General features: G+C 42.6%; 1 protein-coding gene across 5 annotated transcripts in view; it reads left to right on the top strand.

Moving 5' to 3' along the window:
• SH3PXD2A (SH3 and PX domains 2A) overlaps positions 1–17,577 on the top strand; it is a 258,575-nt gene extending 240,998 nt beyond the window's left edge. For all 5 annotated transcript variants that reach the window (XM_074831206.1, XM_074831207.1, XM_074831205.1 and 2 more), the window contains 5 exons: positions 4,600–4,717; positions 10,235–10,569; positions 11,429–11,478; positions 13,623–13,742; positions 13,874–17,577. In XM_074831206.1, the coding sequence (XP_074687307.1) occupies positions 4,600–4,717; positions 10,235–10,569; positions 11,429–11,478; positions 13,623–13,742; positions 13,874–15,769 (2,519 nt within the window). In that variant the 3' untranslated portion in view covers positions 15,770–17,577. The remainder of the gene's footprint in view (positions 1–4,599; positions 4,718–10,234; positions 10,570–11,428; positions 11,479–13,622; positions 13,743–13,873) is intronic.
• Positions 17,578–24,256: the final 6,679 nt, after the last annotated feature.

Here is a 24,256-nt window from a genome sequence, read left to right as displayed (position 1 = left end):
TGCAGAAATTCTTGTTGTGCATGTTTTAAATAGTGTTTGTGTCTGGGGAGGAGGGAGAATGACACATACTAATCCTTTCCTTCCAAGCTAAGTGGGTTGCAGTTGGGTAATGCGTGATGCGACAGACTTGTGTCATAGCTCTTTGCCAAAAGAGCCAAACAGGCTTTGCTTCTTTATGTGTGCCTTCTTCAAATTTACTAGTGCAGCTGAATTTTCAATAGAGATACCTCAGTTCAGCTGGGGAAGGTATCTTTGACTTGCAAGTTAGAGGTAAAGAAATATAAGTAAAGTTGGCTAATTGAGCTATTAACAGATCTCTGGGTGTCACATGCTAAGAACAGAGGTGCCTTTATGCCATTTTCATCTTGAATGGGAGCAGGACTCTTATCCCATTATTTCCAAAGTGCAGCCTTTTAGCTGATGTATGTGCTTTGCAGCATGTAGTAAAGTTTATTCAGCCCACTTGACCTCAGTGGTGAAGCTGATGTAATGGAAGCTGCAGCTGGGGAATACAAATTATACTTTTGTTTGCATTTTTTTTGCATTTTTTTTCCTGGTAATTGTTAAGTCAAAACTTAATGAATCAAAATGAAACACTTGTATTCTCTGTAGATGTGGGAATACAACTATGATGGTAGGTCTGGGATGGTTCACTGACTTGTGTTTCATGCCATTACCTATCATAGTATCTGAATGAAACCAGCATGATTTGTCAGTAACTTGGAGCAGTGTCTTTCTACTGGTTGATGCTCTGCTGGTTCTCTCATGGAAACCATTTATCTGTGTTAAGTCTTTCCAGTAACTTTATGTGTCAGTCATGAAGTGGCAAATATCTTCTCCTAAAGACTTTTGAATAGAAATCTGATATGTTGAATGCTACATCAATCCTCTTAAGTGACACATCCACTGAAAGCTCCACTGCTCCCTTCAGCAAATCTTGGTTCATACAAAACATCCACTGATTAGAGTCTTTGAGAAACAAAATGGAATTACACTTTGGTTGCAAGGGGGCCTGTATCTCCAGAACACTGTCTAAGTTGCAAACCTCATGTATGTTTGTGGTAGCCCCTGCACCACTGAAAGAAACCAAATGTGTGTAATCTTGGAAATGGCTGTAATTTTTGCTGTGAAAGCACTTTGCAAGGGGAAATTGTAATGGTGGCTTCTTGTTTGTGATCTATAGGCTTAAAAATACAAGTGCTACGCAAAAACATTGTAGGACCCTCTTTTCTAAGTGGATTGTTAACACTTTTGATTGTCTTGCTTCATGGGAAAATTTTTTCTCTCTCTTCCCTTCCTACTTTCATGCAGTCTCTTTTTTTTTTTTTTTCCCCTTTCTTCATGTAGGGAGGTGTGACCTGAAGGGCTTTCCTCTCAAAGAGCAGTAGTCTTGAGTTGAAAGCCACAGGACTGAAGGTGTAAATAACGGAGGTGTTCATGGGCAGAGCAAGACAGTGGCAGTTCAGAAGAGCCTTATCCGTGCATCCCAGTGTCATGGTACTTGGATGGAGTTCCATCCTTCTTAGCAACTCGGTGTTTCAGTTTCTGGAGTGGGCCAGTGTCTCTGGTCATTCAGAGCCACTGATGGGCAGTATCAAATGTGCTGTGTCCAAGGCAGCAAGGTGAGAGCAGCAACAGGCAAAGCAGTAATCTCAGTACTGGGGGTAGAATGCTGCTCAAGAGCAGAGTCTCTCCTCAGCAAACCTAAGCAGTGGTGAAAAGCTCAGAAAGGAGGCTGTAGCTCTCCCAGCTGAGGATGTGGCTTACCCATACAGCTGGCAGCAGCTTTTTCAATGTGCCACCTCAACAGCATGGTCAGTCCTTCCTGGCCTGTTTAAGCCGGAGTGAGAGGAGTTGGAGGATATCTCTGCTCTTCTGCCTTACCTTGAAACTAACTGGAAGGGAAGTCCAGGGGTCAGCGGCTGTGATGAAGGCAGGTGGTAATGAACAGGTAGAGCAGTGATGTGTGCCCACATGCTGCAGCTGGGCTGCAGGCCCAGAAGTTGTGTTTGCAGAAGTTGCTGGCTATTGTAGCTTGTGTGGATCTGTTGTCCTCTTCCCTGGCAAGCAACTCATCCATATTTGGAATTGAGAGAATGGATTTGTGTGGGACAGGAAGGGATCTAATGTTTGGAAGGTTATTGAATCCTAGTTTGCAAAGGACCCTCACCCCAAGCTTTGATTTCCCTTGAACGATCAGGCTCAAATGCTGTTAGGGTTGATGAGTGACCACGGTCTCAGTTCCTCACATTGTAGAAGTCCTACTGGAACAAGAGTTTGGAAAGCTGTGTTTGAAATCTAGGAGTGAGCACCTCACTCAGCCTCCTACCCTGTCCTCTGCAGAAGAGTGGAGGTCACATCCCTGAAGAGTGAGACCACTCTGCCCAGCAAGAGGAGCTGAATAGCTGGCTTTGGCTGCAGCAGGGACTGCTGCAGCCAATGTGGTGGAAGAAATAGAGAAACTTCTGTTGTAGCTGTAGTGGCAATGGTGAACTCTGATAGCCTGGGTTATAAAGCAGCTTTGGTATGGGGGAGAGACAAAGCAGGGCCTTTTTCCAACACCCAGCAAACATGTGGCTTAGCTCTTTATTACTGTCCTAGAAACATCCCTGGAAGTGTCCGAAGCAATGTGTATTTGGACAGTGCAGCCCTTCACACCTGAACCTTCCCTTGGCCCTCTCCTCTCAGGAACGAGATCTAGCTGCCTAGGGATCCTCTTCAGTTCAGTTTAGTGTTTGGGGCTTTGCATGAAGTGGAGACTGGGTGCATAACTCCTTCAGCAGCAGTCACTTGAAATAGAGGAAAAATGAGTCCACCCTTACTGCACAGAGCAGAAACCCAGCTAGGAAAACTGTCCCGTGACTTCGAAGCCAGGTTTCATTTGTCATCTTGTATTTCTGTGGGGAAGATGTCCTGTCCTAATGGTGCGAATTACAAACTAGCTGGAATTCCTTACCAGTGATAAGACAGTTAAAGCAGCCCTCCTAGGGGAGAGCAGGAGAGAGTATTTTCCTCTTGGAGGCAAAGGTTTTGACAGGTTTTACCTCACCAGAATTAGAAGGATCCAAATGTGACCTGTCAAGGGCAGTTGACTTCAGAGATGTAGCTTTGCTGGATTTTCTGCCATCAGATGCTCTGCCAACATTTTTTTCCCCTTTCTGAGGTATTATTTCTTACTTTGTCTCAGTAAGGATTTTTTTTTTTCTTTCAAGTTTCCATGCTTTGCCCAGCAACAAAATGCAGTTGAGCCACAAAACCAAACAGATGGTTGGGTCTGCTTCACTCTCTCTCCAAATGAGTGTTTGCCTCAAGCTGCTGCAACCTTTTCATAGCTCCTTTGTTCTGCAGTGATCAGGAGCTCTGGATTCACTTAATTTCCTGCCCGTTCCTGTGCACTGACAACCCTCTATTTGTTCCTGGCTGTGCCTTGTTGTGACTGCCAGTAGAAAGTGCTAGGAAGGCCAGTTGGGGTGTGCTTTATTGCTTGCCTTCCCCGCCTTTGATCTAGCTACAGAAACTCATGCTGTTACATGTGCTGTAGCTTGGGTTCAGGAAAGGGGTTCAGTAACACTTTCCATGTCTGTCGCTGCAGAGCAAGGCTGGTAGTTCACGTTTTCAATACCAGTTGTAATTTTTTAAGCTAACGGAGGAAGAGGTTGACTTTGAGCATGATGGAAATGCAGCAGTAAATGACTCCTGGTGGGTGGAGGAAGATGCTGAGAAAGTGTCTCTTCTGCTCTGCCCATTGGCTTGCTCTCAGCAAGTCTGCTCACCTCTGCTGGCCTGGGAAGGGAAGGGATGCTGGAGATGAATAGGGATGCTAAGTTTTTGGCTCAACCACCATACTTGAGGTCTAGCCTGTGCTTTTGAACTATGTATCTTAGTTCTGGCCCTCTTTACCACTGCTACACATGCATTTCTCTGGATTGAGGTCTAGCAAAAGTATGTTTGCAAAACACTTCACAACCCACAAATGCAAGATGCTGTATGGTCTCCTGTCAAATGCAACCCCCTTATATTCTTTTGTCACTTTTTAAATACTGTTTCCAGCTCATTTTTGTAGACCTATGCTGTTCAAGAAGTGCAAGGAGAGCAGCATGATGGGCCAGCCCCTCTGAGTTGGGGAGGATCAGTCCCTCTCAGGATGCAGGGCTCCAGTTTCAGTAACACAATGCTTTGTGCAGCCATGTGCATGTTCAAAAGAGCCAACTGGCTGGAGCTCCTGCAGTGACGCTTGGCTGATTTGGCAGCTGGGTTGATTCTGTCAAGTTACAGTATGGGAGTTAAGTCCAGCTTCAAATCCTCTCCCTTACCCGCTCGAGGAACTTGGAGGGGGGGCTGGAAGAAGGGGGGGAAGCTCTCTGGGGACTTTGTGTCATTATTGGCATGAAAACACTTTGTGATTATCAGCAGCAGGATAGTGGCAAGGGGCTGATTATCATGTCGTCAGCATAAATAATCAGTGGGCCCCTGAGCAGGGCTCCACCTTTTGTAATGGCTCCACGTAATCACTGCATAACAGTTTAAAAGCAAGCAGAACAGAAAAACAGCTGGACTAATTCTGACCCTAACTGATGTTGCCTTTTCTCCCCTCACTAGAAGAGAAATATGTCACTATCCAGCCGTACGCCAGCCAGGGGAAGGATGAGATTGGGTTCGAAAAAGGGGTCACCGTGGAGGTCATCCAAAAGAACCTGGAAGGATGGTGGTACATAAGGTAAAGAAGCCATGCAGCCAGATTGCTGCAGAACCTGTGACAATGAGCTTTTCTGATCATTCACTTAATCTTAGCATTTAAATAATTCTGTAGCTGGGCAAGGAAGACCAAATTGTTCATAATGCCTCTTGAAGAAATGTAAAGAAAAGACTAAGATGATACAATGGTGATTAAAGTAACACTACAGTGTCTGCAAAAGCTGTGGACCGTTCCAGTGGGGAAATTCCTGAACTTGTAGATTTTCATTTTTTTTTTCTTCCTTCAAGTTAAAAGCCCATATCTGAGTTAGGTCTGTGAGACCTAACAAGGCTTTCTGTTGTATGTAATTTTACTGTGTTTTCAGTATAAGAGTTATTCTGCAACATGTTTAAATCTATTTATAGCAATGCTGAAAGGCTGATTGTGATCTCTTGAGCTATTTGGGTCAGGTAGTGCTATTTTGAGGGATATAAGAGATGAGTTTGGCTATAGCCCTTTTCCAGACTTACTGATGGTTTCAACTAATTTGCCTGATTTCTGCCTGTCCACATTAGATATTCCTAATGTAGAGGGACTGGTTTCCAAGGGCAAGCGAAGTTATCATTGTGTATCAGACTTCCTTATATATTTGAAACAGCAGTGATAGAGAAGACTTGTAACTTAAGAATCCCATTTTTAAATGCTTATGGGGAGAATGTAGGTTAGATATGTGTCAGTGATACAAGGTGTCAGGATGAGTACTTAATGAGAGCTTTCTCCATCTAGGTTCACATAGCACTTAGGTTTTACTGGTCTTTTATGATTCTGCCCCTTGTTTTGTATCTATGTGTGAATCCGGCAATGCTGTAACATCCCATTTCTCTTTGAACAAGACATGATACAACAGGTGGCTTAAAAACAGAGGTTTATCTCTCAGGCAGTGCAAAACATCTCATTTAGTCATCTTTTTTCATTCAGCCTGTAATTATAGTGGTTATTTTTTCCCCTTTCCCTCCCCAAGCCATAACTTGCTTTTGTTTGAATTCTGCTTGATTTATCAGCTGTGAATGAGGACTATGAAAATGCTGACTGAAGCAATGTTGTTGTTTCTCTTGATGTCCCTTGCTTAGAAAACTGATTATTTTTTTTCTTTCTTATATCTAATGCTCCCATAGAGGGAATAGGCTAATAAAGATAGCAGTGGAGCCAGGAAGGCACTCTAGATAGGAGGAACTCAGAAATGCCTGGGTTTGGTCAGGTCACATTTTTTCTCCTTTAATCATTCACAGAAGTGGAATTCGAAGTTGCAGATAGAGGAATCAAGAGCACATAGGTTTTCTGAGGGGAGAAACATTGCAAGACATTTTTACTTTATTTTGATATTCTCCTGAAATGCAGCCTTATTACTACTGTAGGTTCCTCTTTGCCATACTATCAGTTCTACAATAAGCAGAATTTCTTTTTTTTTCCTTGCACGCTCCTTTAGGCCAGCCCAAAACACACATTTTTCTATATAGCGGAAGTGCGTTCTGGTGGGCAGTGACACTTGCTGCAGTGGTTTAAGTGGCTTCTTCATGATGATCTGCTGGAAGGACAGTGGATGCTGTGGTAGCTGGGGAATGGAGTGTGCCCTTGGCTTCTTTGTAAGAGGCATTTTGAGTTGAGCAACCCCTCTTGTTGAAAGGTGGGTTAGGTGCTCCCTATATGTGTGTGACAAGTGTGTTGGGTGTCAGCCATCAGCCTCTCTGCTGCTGTGGAGCACTATGCTGCAGTCTTGAAGGATCAACCTGCTATTAGAAACAGGTTCTTTTTTACCCATGGGCAACACTTTTGGAAATGTTGATGCAGTGATCCATCACTGCAAGCTGGTACTTTGCAGCCTAGGTAGCTGGTCTCCAACTTCTTGTGCTGTTTATTAAACTGCTCTGAATGCTGTTAGGTACCACTCAGAAAATGATTCCTCTTCTGCAGCAATATGTCTGAGTTATTGAGTGCCTTAAAAAGAGCATCTACTCCTGCAGTGAGAGTGAGGGGAGGGGGAGCAGGAAGAGGCTGCACTTGAATCCTGCTGCTTTGTCTGCTGGGCTGGGTAGCAGAGACTGAACACACACATCAATGTGTAGAAATAAAAACAAATCCAGCAGCTTGCAAATGGAATCCACCTTAAAGACATTAACTTGTTCCACCTTAAATATGTAATTTCCCCAAATTCCTGGCCATGTGCTGATCCTCATTTCCTGTCCCTCTTTTTCTTTTTTTTTCTCTTTTCTTTTTCTCTTTTTTTTTTTTTTTTTCTTTTTCCCTAGTTTGCTTCCCTCTGGAGTAATTCCAGTGCTCTGGAGCTGGAAAGCAGATGTGACTCTCGGACTCAGACTCACAGAGGCACTTCTGACTTTTTTTAACATTCCTATGGATTGAATCCATTTTTTCCTTCATGTAATATAAACAGGGAGGGTTTTGGAATCACTGAGGAACCAAATCACTGCACCTATTTCTGTGACCCTCCCCATTCAATGCTGTAAAGTCTAGAGGCAGTGTTGGTGTCTTCCTTATAATGCACACAGGGCAAAACACACTTTTTAAAAAAGTCCTTGGGACTCTGAAGAAGTGAAAGAAAGGCTCTGACCTGGGATCCTTCTTACTGTTCTGCTGAGTTCAGTGTATCTCTGTGCTTCCTGGTATGATTGTAGCTGACATTAGCATCCATTATCTAGATCTTGCTTTGTATAAGTTACTATCACCTGGAGGTAATCTCATGGTGCCCCAGTGGATTGCAGGCCAAGTAAGTAGCAATATGCTAAATAAAGTTTTTGTTATTTGCCTGCATCTTCATTTTGTAGTTTGTTCTGAGCCTAAGCCCATGTGAATGATGTGCAGCTGGGAGGTGTTAGTGGCACTGAAATGAGGAGGAATCTAGGATGAGGTTTGAAATATCTCCAGTAGGTTGTGAATATAAATGAAGGAAGGATACTTGTGATTCAACTCTTAGACGGAACTGAAGATTGTTACCAGCTCAGGACTTCTCTGAAGCTGATAGCAGTTGCCTTAGATTTTTCACCTATAAAATGGGGAGATCAAGTAGTCTTCCAAGGTGATGTTTGTGGAGGGCTCTGAGATAACCAAATTCAAGGCCTAAGGTGAAAAATGTAAGCCAATTTGATTTACATAAGTAGCTTTTATTTGTGACTTTGCACAAATAAACTGGCAGTTGCTGGCAACTACTGCTCAGCATTAACTTTAGGTTGAATTTACTAACTCACAGGAAGAAATAACTAGCAACAGCCTTTCTACTGAGGGTATGTTGCCCACAGTTATTAACTGTCCACCTATTGGTGCTACTACTCATTGGGAGAAACTATGTTAAGATCGGAGGTGTCTGAAGCAGTGGGGTTATATGGGCTGATCCAAATACGTATCATTGGCAGGAGAACTAACGAGCCAGTACAGAACCTGTCTGTAGCTGCCTTTCTAATCTTAAACATGTTAAGTTTCCCACAAACTAAGATGGATGTAAACTGTTTTTTCTTGCTGATTTTGCACAATCAAGCTCTGTTGAAAGTAACCTTTGGAACTGGAATGCTCAGTGCATTGGCCAGTGTGGCTTTCTTGCAGATGAAAACCTTTACATCTCCAGATCATGTAAAGTTACAAATGTCCTTTAAAAAAATTTCCCTGATGCAAAGGCAGCAGAAAGCATTGGTCAATAGCTCTGCAAAAGGCCCATCTGCTGCAAAAGGGGGTAAAGCCAAAAGTCTTTGGGGCTAGAAAATGACACATATTGAGGCCTTTTTTTTGTTTTCTTTTTTTGCGTTGGCTTGAGGCTTATCAGAAAAGCCTCAAAGGGGACAGGATTGAATAGATCCAAATTGTATCTTGACATGGTATCAATGGCTGGATGCTGTGTATTTGTTGGAAGTCAAATCAAGTCATTACCATTTTTCTACTACTTGTTAGTCTCCATGCAGCAAACAAAGCTCAGAGATGTTTGGATGCTTTCCTTTGACACCAGAATCTTTGAAAAAACTTGTTGCTAAACTCTCTGAGCAGGGGAGATCCCATATCTTTGCCTTCACATGTGACAGAAGGCAGGTATGTAGGGAGAAGCAGCATCCCTATTGTCCTGGCTGATCTAGATGGGAAGGGAGGAAAAGGCAAGATTTTGGACAGAAAGGTCCTTGTGGTCATTGCTAGAAGTACAGCAATTGTATTTACTTTTGTACAGGAAGAGTAATGCAGAAGTCCAGGGAAGCAAACCTACACTGCATTTTCCTGTTCTCCCCATCAAGTCCCAGTGCCACTCTTGAGTGTCTGGATGTGGTAAATGAGCCCAGGGTAGAAATCTCACTTGCAAACCTCTGAATCCAAGCGTTGACATAACAAAGTTGCTCATCTGCCAGGGAATGATTTGCTGATACTCCTCCACCTTCCCCACCCCCATCTTCTTCCTCTCCTGTCTAATAAGTCTCCATTTTCATTAAAGAACCTTAGAGTCCTACTGTTTTAACCTTTGTATTTCCTGCAGATTTCCTGAGCACCAGGATTTTAATGGTGCCTGCTTTCCCGCTTACAGTTTAAGCGCCTGCTTTGGGTATCTTGAGAGATTAAAGAGAGAAGAGTTTCAGTGACTCACTCCGCAGCAAGTTAGGGTTTCATTAGGGAAAGCAGAGTTCATCTGCGTGGTCCTCCCTGGAGTCTGATTGTAATCTGAAATCCCTACTGAAGTGTTAGGAATGGCAGGAGTTAGAAAAACCATCTTCCCAAAAGCCCAGTTGTGGAAGAATGACTTCAGTTTGAAGTGTAGCATGAGCAGATCAGGCTGGTGCTCTGGGAACACGTACTGGATTCAGGTGTCTGTTCAGATTTCCCATTTTATTTCTTCAAATAGCCACTAGCTTGTTCAGGAAAATGAGTCTACATCAAAGCCATTTTTACTTGGTCAAATTGTTCCTTGACTTTGCAGTGCTAGAGGAAGCTGCAGTAGTTTGAGTTCCCTATTCTTCATGAGGGAAGCTGATCATACAGGACTGGGAGTTATGGGGAGGAGGGGCAGTGTTCATTATAATTGCAAGGGGGAAGGCTTGCACAAGGGCCTTAGAAACTGCAGATGTAGGGACTCTGTACTGTACTGGGCTCTTATTCTAGCCCTTTTCCATTTTGAGTTACCACTAGGAAGTATTAAAACTATTAAAATGTTTTACTCGCTGGTTTGCTTTTTTGCAGTAGGGGAAAATACTGAGTTTGCCTGGTACTGTCTAAGTGTGACATAAAACAAACTGGTGAAGTCCTTTGCCTTGTGAGTAACTGCGTTTCTTATCCAGAGAGACTCCTTCATTAGCATGATTAGTGGCTTTTAACAGAAGTCCACAGTTTGCTGCTAGCTCAGCTGACTTTGAGATGTCTAATCAATACGTAATAAATGAACAGAGACCACAAAAGCTTATCCGAGAACCACAAATTTTGGTTTATGTTATCATCCATCACTTTTTGCCTTAGCTACTGTACCTGAAATGTGTGAGAAGGCTGTGTTTGATGTGATGATGTTTCCTTTTGCATCTGCAGGTACCTAGGCAAAGAGGGCTGGGCCCCAGCTTCATACCTGAAGAAGGCTAAAGATGATCTTCCATCTAGGAAAAAGAACTTAACTGGGCCAGTGGAAATCATAGGAAACATCATGGAGATCAGTAACCTGCTGAACAAGAAATCATCCACTGACAAGGAAACTCAAGCAGAAAATGAGACTCCAGAAACCCATATCACCAAGAAGGAAATCAGTTTGCCCATCCTGTGCAATGACTCTAATGGCAATGCCATGATGACCCCAGACAAGCAGGCTTCCAAACTGGCCCAGGGATCCCCAGCCATAGCAAGGATAGCACCGCAAAGAGCTCAAATAAGTAAGGCGGTAAAGTAGTCTGCGTTTCCACTGGCTTGCAATGAATTCTTGTTTTCTGCCTTTTGGGCCTGGCATTGTCTGTCAGCTAAGGTCCCATGTGTCCTGACCTTATAGCTGAGTCCACACAAGCAGGTCTTTGCATTGTCTGTAGATCTGCAGGGACTCCAGGATATGGGCCTTCATTAGTAGCGATAAAATTTAACTTTTTTAACTTTGTATAAATTAAAATTTATACAAGGTCTGGCTGGTTCTTCTTTATTGTAGCCAGTATTTGTTTACTTTTTTTTCTTTTTCCCAGACAAGATTTTTTCCTTTTGAACACTCTAAAATGTGATGTGATGGTGTGTTAAAGTCAGAGACCACCTATGTCTTCTCTTGCATTTGGTCTGCTGTTTTCCTGGGGGCAAGTTACTATAATGTTTTTACTACTTTGTCTGCAAAATGCAGATGCTAACGCTAGTCTGTGCAAGGAATGGCAAGATACTATGATAGAGGACAGTGTGAGTGTTATTAATTTAGTGGATTATTTTTACTGCTGGGGGGAAAACTAAGTATTAGGCCAATTCTTTGCTGGCCAATCTCCAATGGAGCTGGTCAGTTCCAGCAGAAAATACAATCCACTACTTTCTGGCAGTGATTTCCTCTTAAATTTGCTGGCTTAGCTGAGATGAATAGCTAAGCTACCTTGGTATTTCTAATATACCCTCATAGTTTCCTATGTTGTTTCATAGAGATGCCTTAAATATTGCAAATACTGACCTCTAATATTCTCAAACTGTGTAACAGCAGAGAGCTGCTGAAAAATATGCTTAGCAGTACTTAAAGTTAAATAAACTCTTCCATTTCCCTCTCCCTCTCAGGTTCTCCAAATCTAAGAACAAGGCCGCCCCCACGAAGAGAATCCAGTCTGGTTTGTATTGGTTTATGGTATATGTTAGCAGTGGGTTAGGTGTGTGGGTGCTTTATGAGACTTTCTACAGCTGTACAAGGTGTGGGGGTTATCTGAGAGATCCTTTTATTTGTGTGCCTGTTCATTTTATTGTTTAAGTATTGAGCAAACCTTTGGACATCCTAATGTTAATTGGGGGTTTTCTGTTTTTAAAAATGTTGCCCCAACTAAGCAGGTATCAAATTGAAGGGAGAGCATCCTAAAGCTACTGTGTTATGTGCATTAGCATGAAAACCTGTTTGGTTGACCCAGAAGGTTTAAAGATCTCTGGGTGTCCTTAGCCCAGACTGGATCTTTTGACCTTCTCTTGTCTTTAACAACTGGGAACGTCTTCCCTTCTTCCATTGCTACCTTCTCTGAGGTAGCTAAGCTTCACTCTTGTGTATGTTTAAAGTGACCTATGGAAGAATGTATGCTACAGGAATGAGACCGCCTATGATTGTTTATCCTCAAAGCTAGAATTTTGGAAGTATGAACCAATTTGAGATTAGGACTGTCATCTTCAGATAGGAACTACTCGGTAGTCTATTTACACAAAAGTCATGCTAGTAACTTGTTTATGACTAGGCAATACATAATATTTAATCTTTGCCGTACCCTTTATGAGCAGTATGTGACTTGTAATTTTTCTGTGTCATCTGAGATGCCTCTTAAACTAGATGAATAGCATGTTAGCATTTTCTTCCTATTTCTCTTTGCATTATTTTCAATTAGACTTTGTTTTGGCAAGACTACTACACTTAATCCCATGCTAAAAATAACAATGATAATATATGTGAAACCCTGAACATGTCTGCTGTTTCCAATTATCTTCATTTAATCCAAACCATCCTATTATCTGAAGGCATTTTATTATGCTGCACTTCTGCTGTATTTCAGCATTTATAGTGCAGAAATATCCAATTATAACATTGTTAGACACGGTTCCTAAGGTGCAGTGATGCATTCTCTGTGAAATGCCACATGCTGTGTGTGATGAAACATGGATTGTTAGTTACAAGGATATCTTAGAAATGGAGGAGCATGTGGATAAAGCACAGTATGCAATTTGCCTTTCTCCCATTAATGGCTTAGGATCGTTTTGTGTCTTTGGCTGTCCTGTGTCTGTCTGTCGGGTCTGACCTCTGTTCCAGAGATCCTGACATACTGCAGTTCTTGTGTTAGAACCATAAGCAGTGAAGTGCAGAAGCTGTGAAGTTCCAGCATCATATAGTCATTCTGTTGATGAACAATCTGAAAAGCTTTTGATATTGATATTCTTGAAAGGACTCTCATCCCATTTATCACCTTAAAAATAAATGTAACAAACTCTAAAATGTGACAGCTTAATGTAAAGGCACTTAGCTTTTAGGGGAGTCTGGTATGCTGCCAGAATGGCTGTAAAAAGCAGTACCCTGCCTCTCATGGAACCTCTATGCAATTTAAATGTAGGTTGTTGGGACTGAGAGAGGTTCTGGGTCTCTGTTACAGGGAGGAACTGGAATCTTTTGATCCTATAGTAAAGTCCTTTCTTACTCCTATCGCTTGAGCTGAGCAAAGCTCTTCATAGGGGTCTATATTATCCTTGTTTCTTGCTACAACAGATTAGCCCATTATCTTATATCACTGACTGTTTCAGATTGTTTAAAAATCTAGCAGCAGATTAATAATAATTCATTAGGATTAAATTTTAAATTAGCATATTTGATGATAGGCAGAATCTATTACAAGCCTGTTGCAATGCAGTTTTCTGCAGTTGTGGCAAGCCATCCAGAACTGAGTCTTTCGGGACAAAATCTTAGAGTAAATGGGCTGTTGTTACTGTGACTGGAATGGCAGCTCACACTTTATGGCCCATCAGTAAAATGTTTTACTGTTCAGGTAAAGATTATCACAGTTTTAATAGCTGGTGAAGGCGGCATGAACAGTGTGTATTTTGAAAGGCTTCTCTCTTGTGGCCCATCTCAGTACATCAGCTTCCACTCTGGAGAACTGGGAAGTTATCATTAGGAAGTAGCACAGGAAGAAGGAAGAGTTTTAGTGAATAAAGGCAAATGTTTTCTCAGACTGCTGTTCAGCCCACTGTTTCTTTGGTTTAATTGAACAAAACTTCCTATTTGTCATAGGGTTTTCAGTTGCCCAAACCACCAGAGCCACCCTCTGTAGAAGTGGAATACTACACCATTGCAGAGTTCCAGTCATGTATCTCTGATGGCATAAGCTTTCGTGGAGGACAAAAAGCAGAGGTGAGCCTTAGCAGTTCAGCTGGAAAAATTATAGTATTTGGTTATTGCAGGGGACTGGATTGAAAGGGGAGGAGTGGAAAGCAGTTGGTTGAGATTTTTGTCTAAGTAACATGTTCCTTGTCGTCTCCTAGGTTATAGAAAAGAACTCTGGCGGCTGGTGGTACGTGCAGATTGGAGAGAAGGAAGGATGGGCTCCAGCATCCTACATTGACAAAAGGAAGAAGCCTAATTTAAACAGAAGAACCAGTACTTTAACCCGCCCAAAAGTTCCTCCCCCAGCACCTCCCAGTAAACCAAAAGACTCTGAAGAAGGAACAACTGCTGGAACAGTTTCTTCAGGAGATACCCAGGACTCTCCCCACAAGCTGAAATATGAAGAACCTGAGTATGATGTGCCTGCCTTTGGCTTTGACTCAGAGTGTGAAGTGAGTGAAAGTCATCGTGAAGAGGGCATTCCTGAAAAACGACTGTTTCAGCCCCTCAAGCCCTCTCCTGTGTCATCACTTCAGAAAGCAAAGTTCAAAGTAGGAGAGTCTTCAGAAGATGTTGCTCACGAAGAAGAGACCATCTATGAGAATGAGGGATTCAGGCGTTATGTGGAAGATGCTTTGTCCAATAAGGAATCTAGTGGAGACTCAGATTCTCAGAAAAGCTCCTCTCTCTCCTTGATCCGAAGGAATTCTCCTTGTTCCAGCTCTCCTAAATCATCACTTGTGAAGCTCAAAACAGACAAAAACATCCAGCCCGATCTTGGAAAATGTCACTATTCCAGGAGCGAGGAGACAAAACCAAGGTCAGCTTCAGATGTTGGCTTGCGTAGCATGCCAAGAACAGGCCTGAAGAAAGAGCCTGGGCAGAGTCCTTCCATTAGAGCAAAGCCAATCGTTAGGCCCAAACCCTTCCTGAACAAGGCAGACTCTCAGAGCCAGGAAAAGATGGATATCAGCACTTTAAGGCGTCAGCTGAGGCCAACTGGGCAACTCAGAGGTGGACTTAAAGGTTCAAGAAGTGAAGAATCTGAGAGCCCCCCACACACAGCTGCTGAGAACCAAGACGATCCTGTTAGGAGGAGCTCGGCTGATCTCATTACAGCTCCTTCCCGTGGCATTTTCTGCTCTAGCCATCCAGTCAAGACTGAGCAAGAAAATGAGTCCAAATGTTTCTATGTGACCACTGACTCATATCAAAAGGTACAGGATTCTGAAATTTGCTTCCCAGCAGGAGTAGAAGTAGAAGTGCTGGAAAAGCAAGCCAGTGGATGGTGGTACCTGAAATATGGAGACATGGAAGGCTGGGCTCCTTCCCATTATTTGGCTCTCCCTGATAACCAGCGAGAAACCACATCAGCAGAGACTGATGCCTCATTTGCCAGGAACAGGAAAAATGAAAACAAGTCAAACAGTTTAGAGAAGATAGAGAAGAGGGTTCAGGCTTTGAACACCATCAACCAGAGCAAACGTGCAACACCACCCATCCCAAGCAAACCTCCTGGTGGTTTTTCAAAACCATCAGGGCCAGTCAAAATGAGGAATGGTGTAAGGCAGCTTGCTGTCCGGCCACAGTCAGTGTTTGTGTCTCCACCACCAAAGGATAACAACCTGTCATGCTCCTTGCGCAGAAATGAGTCTTTAACAACTACAGATCATCTTAGAACCGTCCGTCGGAATTCCTCCTTCAGCAACGCATGGTCACAGCCTGGTGATGCAAAGGGAAAGCAGCCTGAGCGGTCCGGTACAGAGGGCTCGGAGACCACCTCCAACCTCCCTACCCAGAGGAATGGGATTCCTGTGTCCACAGTCAGGCCAAAACCCATTGAGAAATCCCAGTTCATCCACAACAATCTCAAGGACATCTATGTTTCCATTGCAGACTATGAAGGGGATGAGGAGACTGCAGGGTTTCAGGAAGGTGTCTGCATGGAGGTCCTTGAAAGGAACCCAAATGGCTGGTGGTACTGCCAGATCATGAATGGTGTGAAGCCATTCAAAGGCTGGGTGCCCTCAAATTACTTGGAGAAAAAGAACTAATTGCAATATCTTTAACCTCCCTAATTTATACTGTTCCTGCTGTGTACATGTGGAAAAAACAATTGCTACACAAAAAGACGTTTCCCTGTGCTCCAGTTTGTACAAAGGGAGAAAGGAGTCTATGCTGAGGACAAATCTGCCATGTTCTGGAGAGGTTTGTGGGGTTAACGTGTTGTAAGCAACTATGAGGAAGATGCAGCATAGTCAAATGCCTTTTTGTGAAGTTGTTAATAATCTTGTATGTGTAACAGGGTATGACATCCCATCTTTCCCGTTATTGATAGGAAACCAAATGTGTGCCTTTTGTGAGAGAGAAATACACATGCATCTATTTGGGGAGTTTTGTGCCAAACTCTGTTTTACAATCTTGGCTCCCTTTCTCCTCGTTCTTGTCTGTACGTGGAATACCCAAGAGTTGGATGCATTTCCACAACTTACAGTGAGAAGCAAATGGAAGTTTCTGAAACACAGAGGGACTCTAATCCTTTGGAGATGTTCACTTTTTTTTTTAATGTTCTCAACAGTTGGTTGGTCCAGAGTTGGAGCCTTTTCATCGTGGAGAGATTTGGTCTCTGACTTCAGCTGTGTTTTGTTGTTACTGCTAACTCACCGAAAGGCAATCAGGTGGTGTTTGTTGGGGGCTTTTTGTTTCCTTTTGTTCTGTCTTGTTCTTTCAGTTGGGATTTCAGGTGTTCTCAGGCAGCGATGCCTAATGGTGCTTGTAAACACAAACCTACGAACCCCATGCTTAAGCACGTCAATGACTTTGTAGGCTCCATATTTAGTTCTGTGCCTGACTCCTACCAGGTGATCCTGGTTGATTCTCTTCCCAGAGTTGGGTTTCTCAAAACTTGTCATAATATCAAAATGTACAAAAGTCCCTTAAGACACTAAAGACAAAGCTGTCAAATGTGTTACTTAGTTGTGATCTGGTCCAAATCCAAGCGTGCTGACTGCTGGCAGGGCCCACCAAGGTATTAGTTAGAAATAGCCGTAACCTTCTGCAACATCAGTGTTTACAATGAGGGGGGGGGGAAAAAAAGCCATCAAACTCAGTCTGCACATCCTTAATTTGTATATTTTTGGGGAATTGTTTTTCTGTGTTTTGTTTTTGTCTTTTCTGTGCATTCTGGGTTTACTTTTTTTTTGTCTTGTTTTACCAGAAGAGACTTAAAACTGAAGTAGGAGCCAAATACGTGTTTCTGTTCCCACTTGAATCCAAAAAGTACATTTGTACTGGAAAGTGTGCCTGAGCTTCTCAGGCTCAGATATTTAGTGTCAAATCAATTAGGTCTACAATGCATCTAACCAGGAAGCTGCCTCTTTTAGTTCCATTTCTGTTTGCCTTTCTTATCTCATGCTTTGAAACATGGCAGACGGTGGGGTAGCGTGGTGGGAAATGGAAGAGGCATCCATTGGAAAAGGCTAGGAATATGGAGTTATTCATGAGGTAGCCGACTCTTGTACTGTAAACATCATTGGCTAAATCCCTACTGTACTTGAGGAAGTCATGCTTTTTTTAAAAAAAAATTGCCTTGTTAATCACTCAAGATCAATATCTATTCCTTTAAATAATAGGCAGCATTGTAAATCTGTTTTAAGGGGGAGGGGGCAGACCATTTCACTACTGGTTTACACAAAATGATACATGCCCTTTTTTCCACCAGAGTTTCATACCAATTTGGCTTGGAAGGTAAACGTTATAAAGACTTTAAAACAGCTGGGATCAAGAGGCTGGGTAAAATAGCACAACAATATCATGTGTTACTGGGGATGTTTCTCTGCCAAAAAAAAATTTACACAATTTATGCGTTGTTCTTGTCTTCTTTTTTTTGTGGTTTGGGGTTTTTATTAATTTCCATGGTAATATTGAGAGAGTTGCCTATGGCTAACCTGACTGATGTCCTTTTGGTAGCTGAAACAACATCCAGGTGCCACAACTGGCTGCAAACTGCTGTGGTTCGGGCAGCAATCTGCATCCAGGTGGGGAGGGAGGCTGTTTGGTTGGGATCCCTTTAAATTGTGGTGGCAGGAGAAGGAGGTGTATCTGCACAGCAGCTCATATCACAGTGTGCAGGGTCCTCTTTGTACCTTTACGTCTTACCATATAATATGTATGCATATGTCCAGTTAGCTACATCTTACTGGATGTGTTCTGAGGCATTGTGGCCCTGTCTCTCATACTTCTCCCCATTTTTAGTTGTACTAATATGGTAGCAGCCATAAAAGACTGCTGGAGCTGTTGTGAGATTATAATAGAAGTATTATATTCTTCTGCTGGACAGTATTAAATAGAGCAATACATAGAGTTATCTGCTAGATTGCAGTACTAATAGTAGTGACTTAGTGACTCATATTAATGTTATGATTTATTTTAACAATAATGATGCGGAAGTGGTTCATTATTTTGAATTAATGCACTTTAACAATAAAAGAAACCAAAATGGAAGCCAATGCAGAGAACTAAGTGCATTATTTAAAGGTGCAGTATATAATTATCATTTTCTTGAAGCACATATTTATTAAGAATTAACTTATTATTTAAAATATTCTAAAGTGTTGTTTAAAGACATTCCCACTAGGTCATCTCTTTGGGGGGATGTAAAAGCACAGCTCCCAGATCTTCTGCATTGAGCCACTGAATTCTCTGAGTATGGTGTGGTGTGATGTGAGCCCCTACCCAGGGAGAGGAAAGCAGCACGCAGACAGGAGAGCCTGGACTACTATAAATATTGGCACTTGCATCCAGCAAAACCGGGCCCAGAGCACCTCTGAACTGCAGGAGTCATTGCAGGGTTTGGGGTGGCAAAGCTGTTTTTGGCAGATGGTTGTGGTGCCCAGCTACCATGTGCCTTGCATGAGGCTGGTCCCCAGTGGATGCAGGCTCACTGTGAGGCTCAGGTTAGTGTGAGGGCTTCAGGATCTACCTGTGAAACGTGGGCCAGCTCTGTAACAGATGTCGGTCTGTCCCACAGCTCCCTTCCCACCTTGCTGGCTTGTTTCTCCAGCTCTGGCTTTTGCAGGGAGGCAGCTTGCTGAGCTCCAAGCAGTGCAGGAGATGACCCAGAGTGAGGGTGCCTGCAGTACTGCCAGGGTTTTCTGAAGCAGCAGCTCGGTGTCTCATGGCTCAATTGCTCCTTTGTCCTATCTCAGAGGCTTCGTGGTCCCCTGAGGAGAGGCCAGACCCTGTAGATGGGCCGCAAAGCCACGCTCGTGGCCTCCCTCCTCCTTCTGCCCCCAACTGCACCAGCGAAAAGGAAAGGGTGCAAATTACCTCCTTGGGGCTAGAAATGAATGTGGGCCACCAAAGCTTTGTTTTGGGCTTCCCTTTATTTGGTGGCTGTTTTGACTGCTTGTGTTTAAAAGGGCACTTTTTAAAGCAAATCCTCCCCAGTGCAGTTTTTCCCCCCTCCCATCTTAGTGTTGTCACAGCATCTCTCTCTGATCTCTTTTTTGATTCTTTCAACTGAGAGACATCAGGAAAATAATTATTTTTTCCATCGGTGAGCAGCTCGTTTTGGTCAGCTCCACTGATACCTGAAGTAGCAAGCTCTTTCCACTGTTAGCTGTGAAACAGAGTGCAAGGCCTTAAGCTATGTCAGAAAAGCTGGCTGCAGGGCAGGAAAACCTGGCAGGGTGCCTCAGAGGACAGTGTAGTACTAGAAGTGTTTTAGCTCTTTTCTAAAATGTTAATGTTGCCTTAAGCTTTATTTACTAAATTTGTCGAAACTGACACTGGATCAAGAGCAATATTTAAATGTAATGTACACCTCAGTGAACACTCAATGCAGAAATCAATAGTACTGTTTAAATTTCTCTTTCTGGTTTATTCTTGAACCAGATTATTAAGAGGAAGAGTTCTGCAGGGCTTGGGCAAAGCCATTTGCAGCTGAAGGGGGCCCTCCTCCGGGGGGAGAGGCGGCTGCTGTCACCACGTTGCTCTCACCCGCTGTCCGTGCTTTCCATAAAGTCTTGAATTTGGACCAGCAGAAAATCCAGACTCCAATGCCAGAGAACAAAATTTAAGAATGTGAAAATTGTGTCTTGCTGTATACTGCAACTTTAATAATAATGAGCACTTCTGAGTTCGTTATTGAGGTTTATATAATGCCTGAAAAGTTTCATTGCTGGTTTCCCTTGTCTCCCCTTTCAAAACACTTTCTCATAACAGCAAGAGTAATACGTTTTTGTTAGCAGCCCTTCCCTGTGGGAGGCAATTCCTATTAACTGATTTAGCTCTCATGCCTTGCAGTGGGTGGGTGTAGTCATATGTACCGGTCCTTTGCAAGACAAACTTTTCAAGATAAAAGATATGATGGGGCACACGTCAGGATACTTGACTGATGTGTCAACAGGATGTTTTTCAATCGATGTGTACAATAATAGCAAATACACAATAATCAAGGATTGAAATTGGCTCACATTTAAACTCTCAAAAAGTGAATTTCATGTCTGCACGGGTATAGCTAAAAAATAGATTTGGCTCTTGTGGATACACACCCCAAAGACTCCTTCCGTTATGATGCTATAAAGTTTGACGAAGGCATTATATAATTGTTTTCATCACTTTCAGATCTTAATGAATCGTATTTTATTGTAATATATATTCATTGCTTTCCTCAGTTAAAAAGAAAGTTACTGCTTTTATCTTATATGAAAAACAAGGGAATTTGATAAAGCATTCATTATTTTCATATTACTAGTATTAACAGAATAGAACTAGTACTATTTAATTTTAGGTCTTCATAGCTAGCTTGTTAATAACTCGTATTTCCCTGTGTTGTATCCTACTATTTTTTTCTATTTTTTTCCCCAAATACTCTGCATTCTTGAGAAAAAACAAATCCAATGAGTGGATACGTGCAATATTCATAGAATAAACAGGCCCCTCATCCAGGACTTGGAGTGGAACGTGCAGTGTGAAATGTTTGCAATTCTCTATTCATGCACTCTTAGGGGAAGGGGAAATGCAGGGGAGGGGGTGGCTGAATGAAAACAGGACCCTTAGGTAGGTAGGGACTGATAGCTGGGGTGGTTTGGGGTGGGAATGGCTGCTTTTCACAAAAAAAAAACATGACCTGTTACTGAAAGTATAAGGATTATGCAGCATGTTGCCAGGGTTATGTATAGAATGCGCATTATCAATACAGGACTTCTGAGCTATGCTTGAAACACTCTGTATGTCATCCATGCATGATACTGTCTTCTGGTGTGTCTCTGCTGGTTATGTCCTCTGTTACGCTTCAGAATCAATGATAACTTCAGAAGGGAAAATAATTCTGCTGGTGCAGTCCCAAGTTTTGATACTGTATCGTTACTTGCATTTATGGCAAGAGCTATGGGAATATTTTTACAGGTCCTTATTTCTTTTCTTTCCTTATTGTTAACCTAAGAAAAAAAGTCCCTGTTTTATAGTTCTCACCTGCAGAATTTCACAGCTGATGTGGGTATTGATTTCCTATTTCTTGGCTTGCAAAGGCTGATTTCTCAGGTCCAAAATAAAGTTGGGCAGAAACTTTGCTCTTCAGAAGAGGTTTTGTCTTAAATTCTGTTTGAATGGAAGGAGAACTTCCATCTGTCCAAAATAATGTGACTTTCCAGGTAGCAGCAGGAACTACTACCTTTTAAAAAACTGGACTGTTTTTGTAAGTTGGAAGAGAAATGTGAAAGCCAGAGCACTTGATTCTCTGAGCTCTGGGAAGTACATCTCCTGTGGCTCTAGTTCATGTCCCTGGAGAGGGGATGTACCTCATCTTTCTGCTTAATTTTTGTCCTGCTGTTCTTAAGTTTGTCAAAGAGCCTTAATATTACCAGAGACCTTTGCATTCAAACAGGAAAACTGAATTCTGCAGCTGTACTGAAATAGTGTCAATTACATAATTTTGAAAAACCTCTAATTAGAAATGAATCTGGTTTTGAGGAGCCATCTTTATTCTTTCACGTACTCTTGTCTAAACTGGCAAGAAGTCCATGAGCATCAGTAGAGTTACACTGACAGAAAACCCGCAGTGGAGCAAAGCGCCTCACGGACGCTCAGCATGGATCATTCTCGGCCGAAGCAAGCGCCATGCACTCGGTTCCTACACCTCTAAAGGGTGCACAGGACTGCTGAGCTGCAGTGCTGCCATGCCATGATCTACTTCTCTGCAGGTCTTTCAGCTTTTTAAAACCAACTGGAGCTTTGCTGCTATTTGCTGGTGGCTTCCCATCACCGGCAGCTCCTTCTCTGGCAACTTCAGATACTATTTAGCCATGTAGCAAAGTGCTGTGTGTAAATGCAGTGTTTGATAGCTGCCAACAGTACCAATTTGATGGTCTGAGAGCAAATGTTTGTGTAAGTTATTTTATTTTCATTTGCTTTTAGTTGCTTGGTAGAAGCAGGGACCACCAATGCGGCAATGCATGGGGAGTATGTCTGCACACTTGAACTGTTTGACGGCCTCTGCTAGCTCTGCCCAGTGCTTGTATTTCTTTCTCTCCCTCTGTGCTGCTCAGTAGTCTTGTCTGTTGTGTTTGTAATTTTCAAATAAAGTACTGTATGTAGGGCCAGATCCGGAAGCGCCCACAGTCAGTTGACTTTAGGTTGACATGCTATTACTGCTTTTCCTCCTCCATCTTAGACCCAACTTGGAGCAAAGCACAGATGTCTGTAAAAAGTCACCCATAACTCTAATTTGGGGTGTCAGTTTTGTGGGGTGTGCATGCATTGCCAAGGGTGGAATGAGAGGATCTTTTTTTCTGGGGTGCCCTCACATCAGGGCTAGGGCTTCACAGTGATTCCTGGAGCGAAAGCTGCACCGCACCGCGTGCGGACCTGACTGGCGTAGGCAGAACAAATTAGTGTCTCCCATTTTATAATGTCAGGACTGGGCTGGTCCCATCAATAATGTTCTCCATTTGTTCTTGCATCAAGGTAGCGTTGATTCTAGTTGGAGAGTGCAATTTTTTTTGTTTTGTGATTGTTTTTTTAATAAATAAATTTGGTTTAAAGCTTCACACTGGCGTTTTACAGACCTGTTCTTGTCAGCATAAGCCACTACTGTCCTGAGTTGAGACTCCTGTTTGTTACTGAATCAAAATAATGGGAATTATGCTGATAATTTGGAAAGAAATGAGAGGTAACTATATTGGCAGGGGAGAGATGGATAAAATACGAGGAAAAAGATGTTTCTAATAAGGCCATAAATTATTGGGTCTGACACTGCAGGTGCTTTCTCTGTATAGATGGTTTTAATACATCACTGCTCTGTGTTAGGATTTTTCATTATTGAGAAAAGTTGAGGTTCTGTCACTCCATGATATACTATGACAGTCTGTATCCTGAAGGTAATGATCCACCAAAGGAAGACAAACATGGGTTATGTGTTTGTTGTAATTGAGGCGATTTGTGTGTCTGGGAGTTTGCATACACTGAGGCTCAGCTGATGGAGCGGGCAGGAGTGGCTGTTCCAGGTCTGCCCGCATTGTCCCTCTGTGAAACAACGCTGCGCTAGTGGCACTTCTGGGAAAATGGTGGGTTTAGTGATCTTTCCCTGATGCTCAGGGTTATTTGGTTACAATGGTATCTGTCTTTCTTGGTCCCTGCTTGGTGGAGGAGAAAAACAGAGGAGAGGGAGAATCACTTGGCACTGTAGGAGAATTTTTAAAATACAATATTTAATATTAAATATTTCAGGCTTCTGCAGATACTCCCCTTCAAAGTTGTGTTAGTGACTCTGTATTTTGATGTCTGAAATTTGAGCAACATGGCAGCTTTCTCTGTGCAAACAGTTATTTTGTGGTTTGAGAGCTTGTTCTTGAACTGCTTCTGGGTCACTGGGGAAGTAGTAATAAACAAAATCCCATCATAACCCTTGGGGTTTAGACTGGGGGGGGAGCATCAAATCCTGTTCAGACTCTGGGTCCCCCAAAGCATCCAGATTCAGTTTGTTTCCGTCCCGTAGAAGCAGGACAGAAGAGAATAGTGCAGTCACTGGAATTAGCCTGTAACAATTAGTAAACTGGAACAAATAAAAAAGGAATTTTAAAAAAACCTTTTAAAAAATGAAATATTTCAGTGAATGGCTGACTTAACTATTTCCTGTCTTGGATTTTTGGGGCAGGGGGAGGGTTATAATTGTTTCCAGTCTCTAGGAGGAATTTTTCTGCAGCATGCTGAATAGGCTTGCTGAAAAGACTTGCTCATTAGTCATGATGAGTTCCAACCTGGAGTATTGCAAAAGCAAAGTGTGTGTAGCATTACAATGACTTTTTTGTATTGAGGGTCCAAACTTGAATATTGTGGGGTCAATAGTGTACAGAGTAGGTGCATTTCTGCTGTCTGGCTAACTTCATATTACATCAGTGCTGTTCCTTTATTGCAGATTTAATTGCAGACAGCAGTGCTCATTACTCTGCTTGCAGTGTTTTTGGAAAAGCAAGCAGATGAGCCTCCTCAGTTAAGACTCAATATCAAATTTCATGTCAGGAGAAGTCTTGCCAGCAGTT

The sequence above is a fragment of the Strix aluco genome, chromosome 7 (assembly GCF_031877795.1).
Source record: "Strix aluco isolate bStrAlu1 chromosome 7, bStrAlu1.hap1, whole genome shotgun sequence".
NCBI classification, from domain to species: Eukaryota; Metazoa; Chordata; class Aves; order Strigiformes; family Strigidae; genus Strix; species Strix aluco.
Note: the sequence above shows the minus strand (reverse complement) of the source record. Positions and strands in the feature narration are given on the sequence as shown.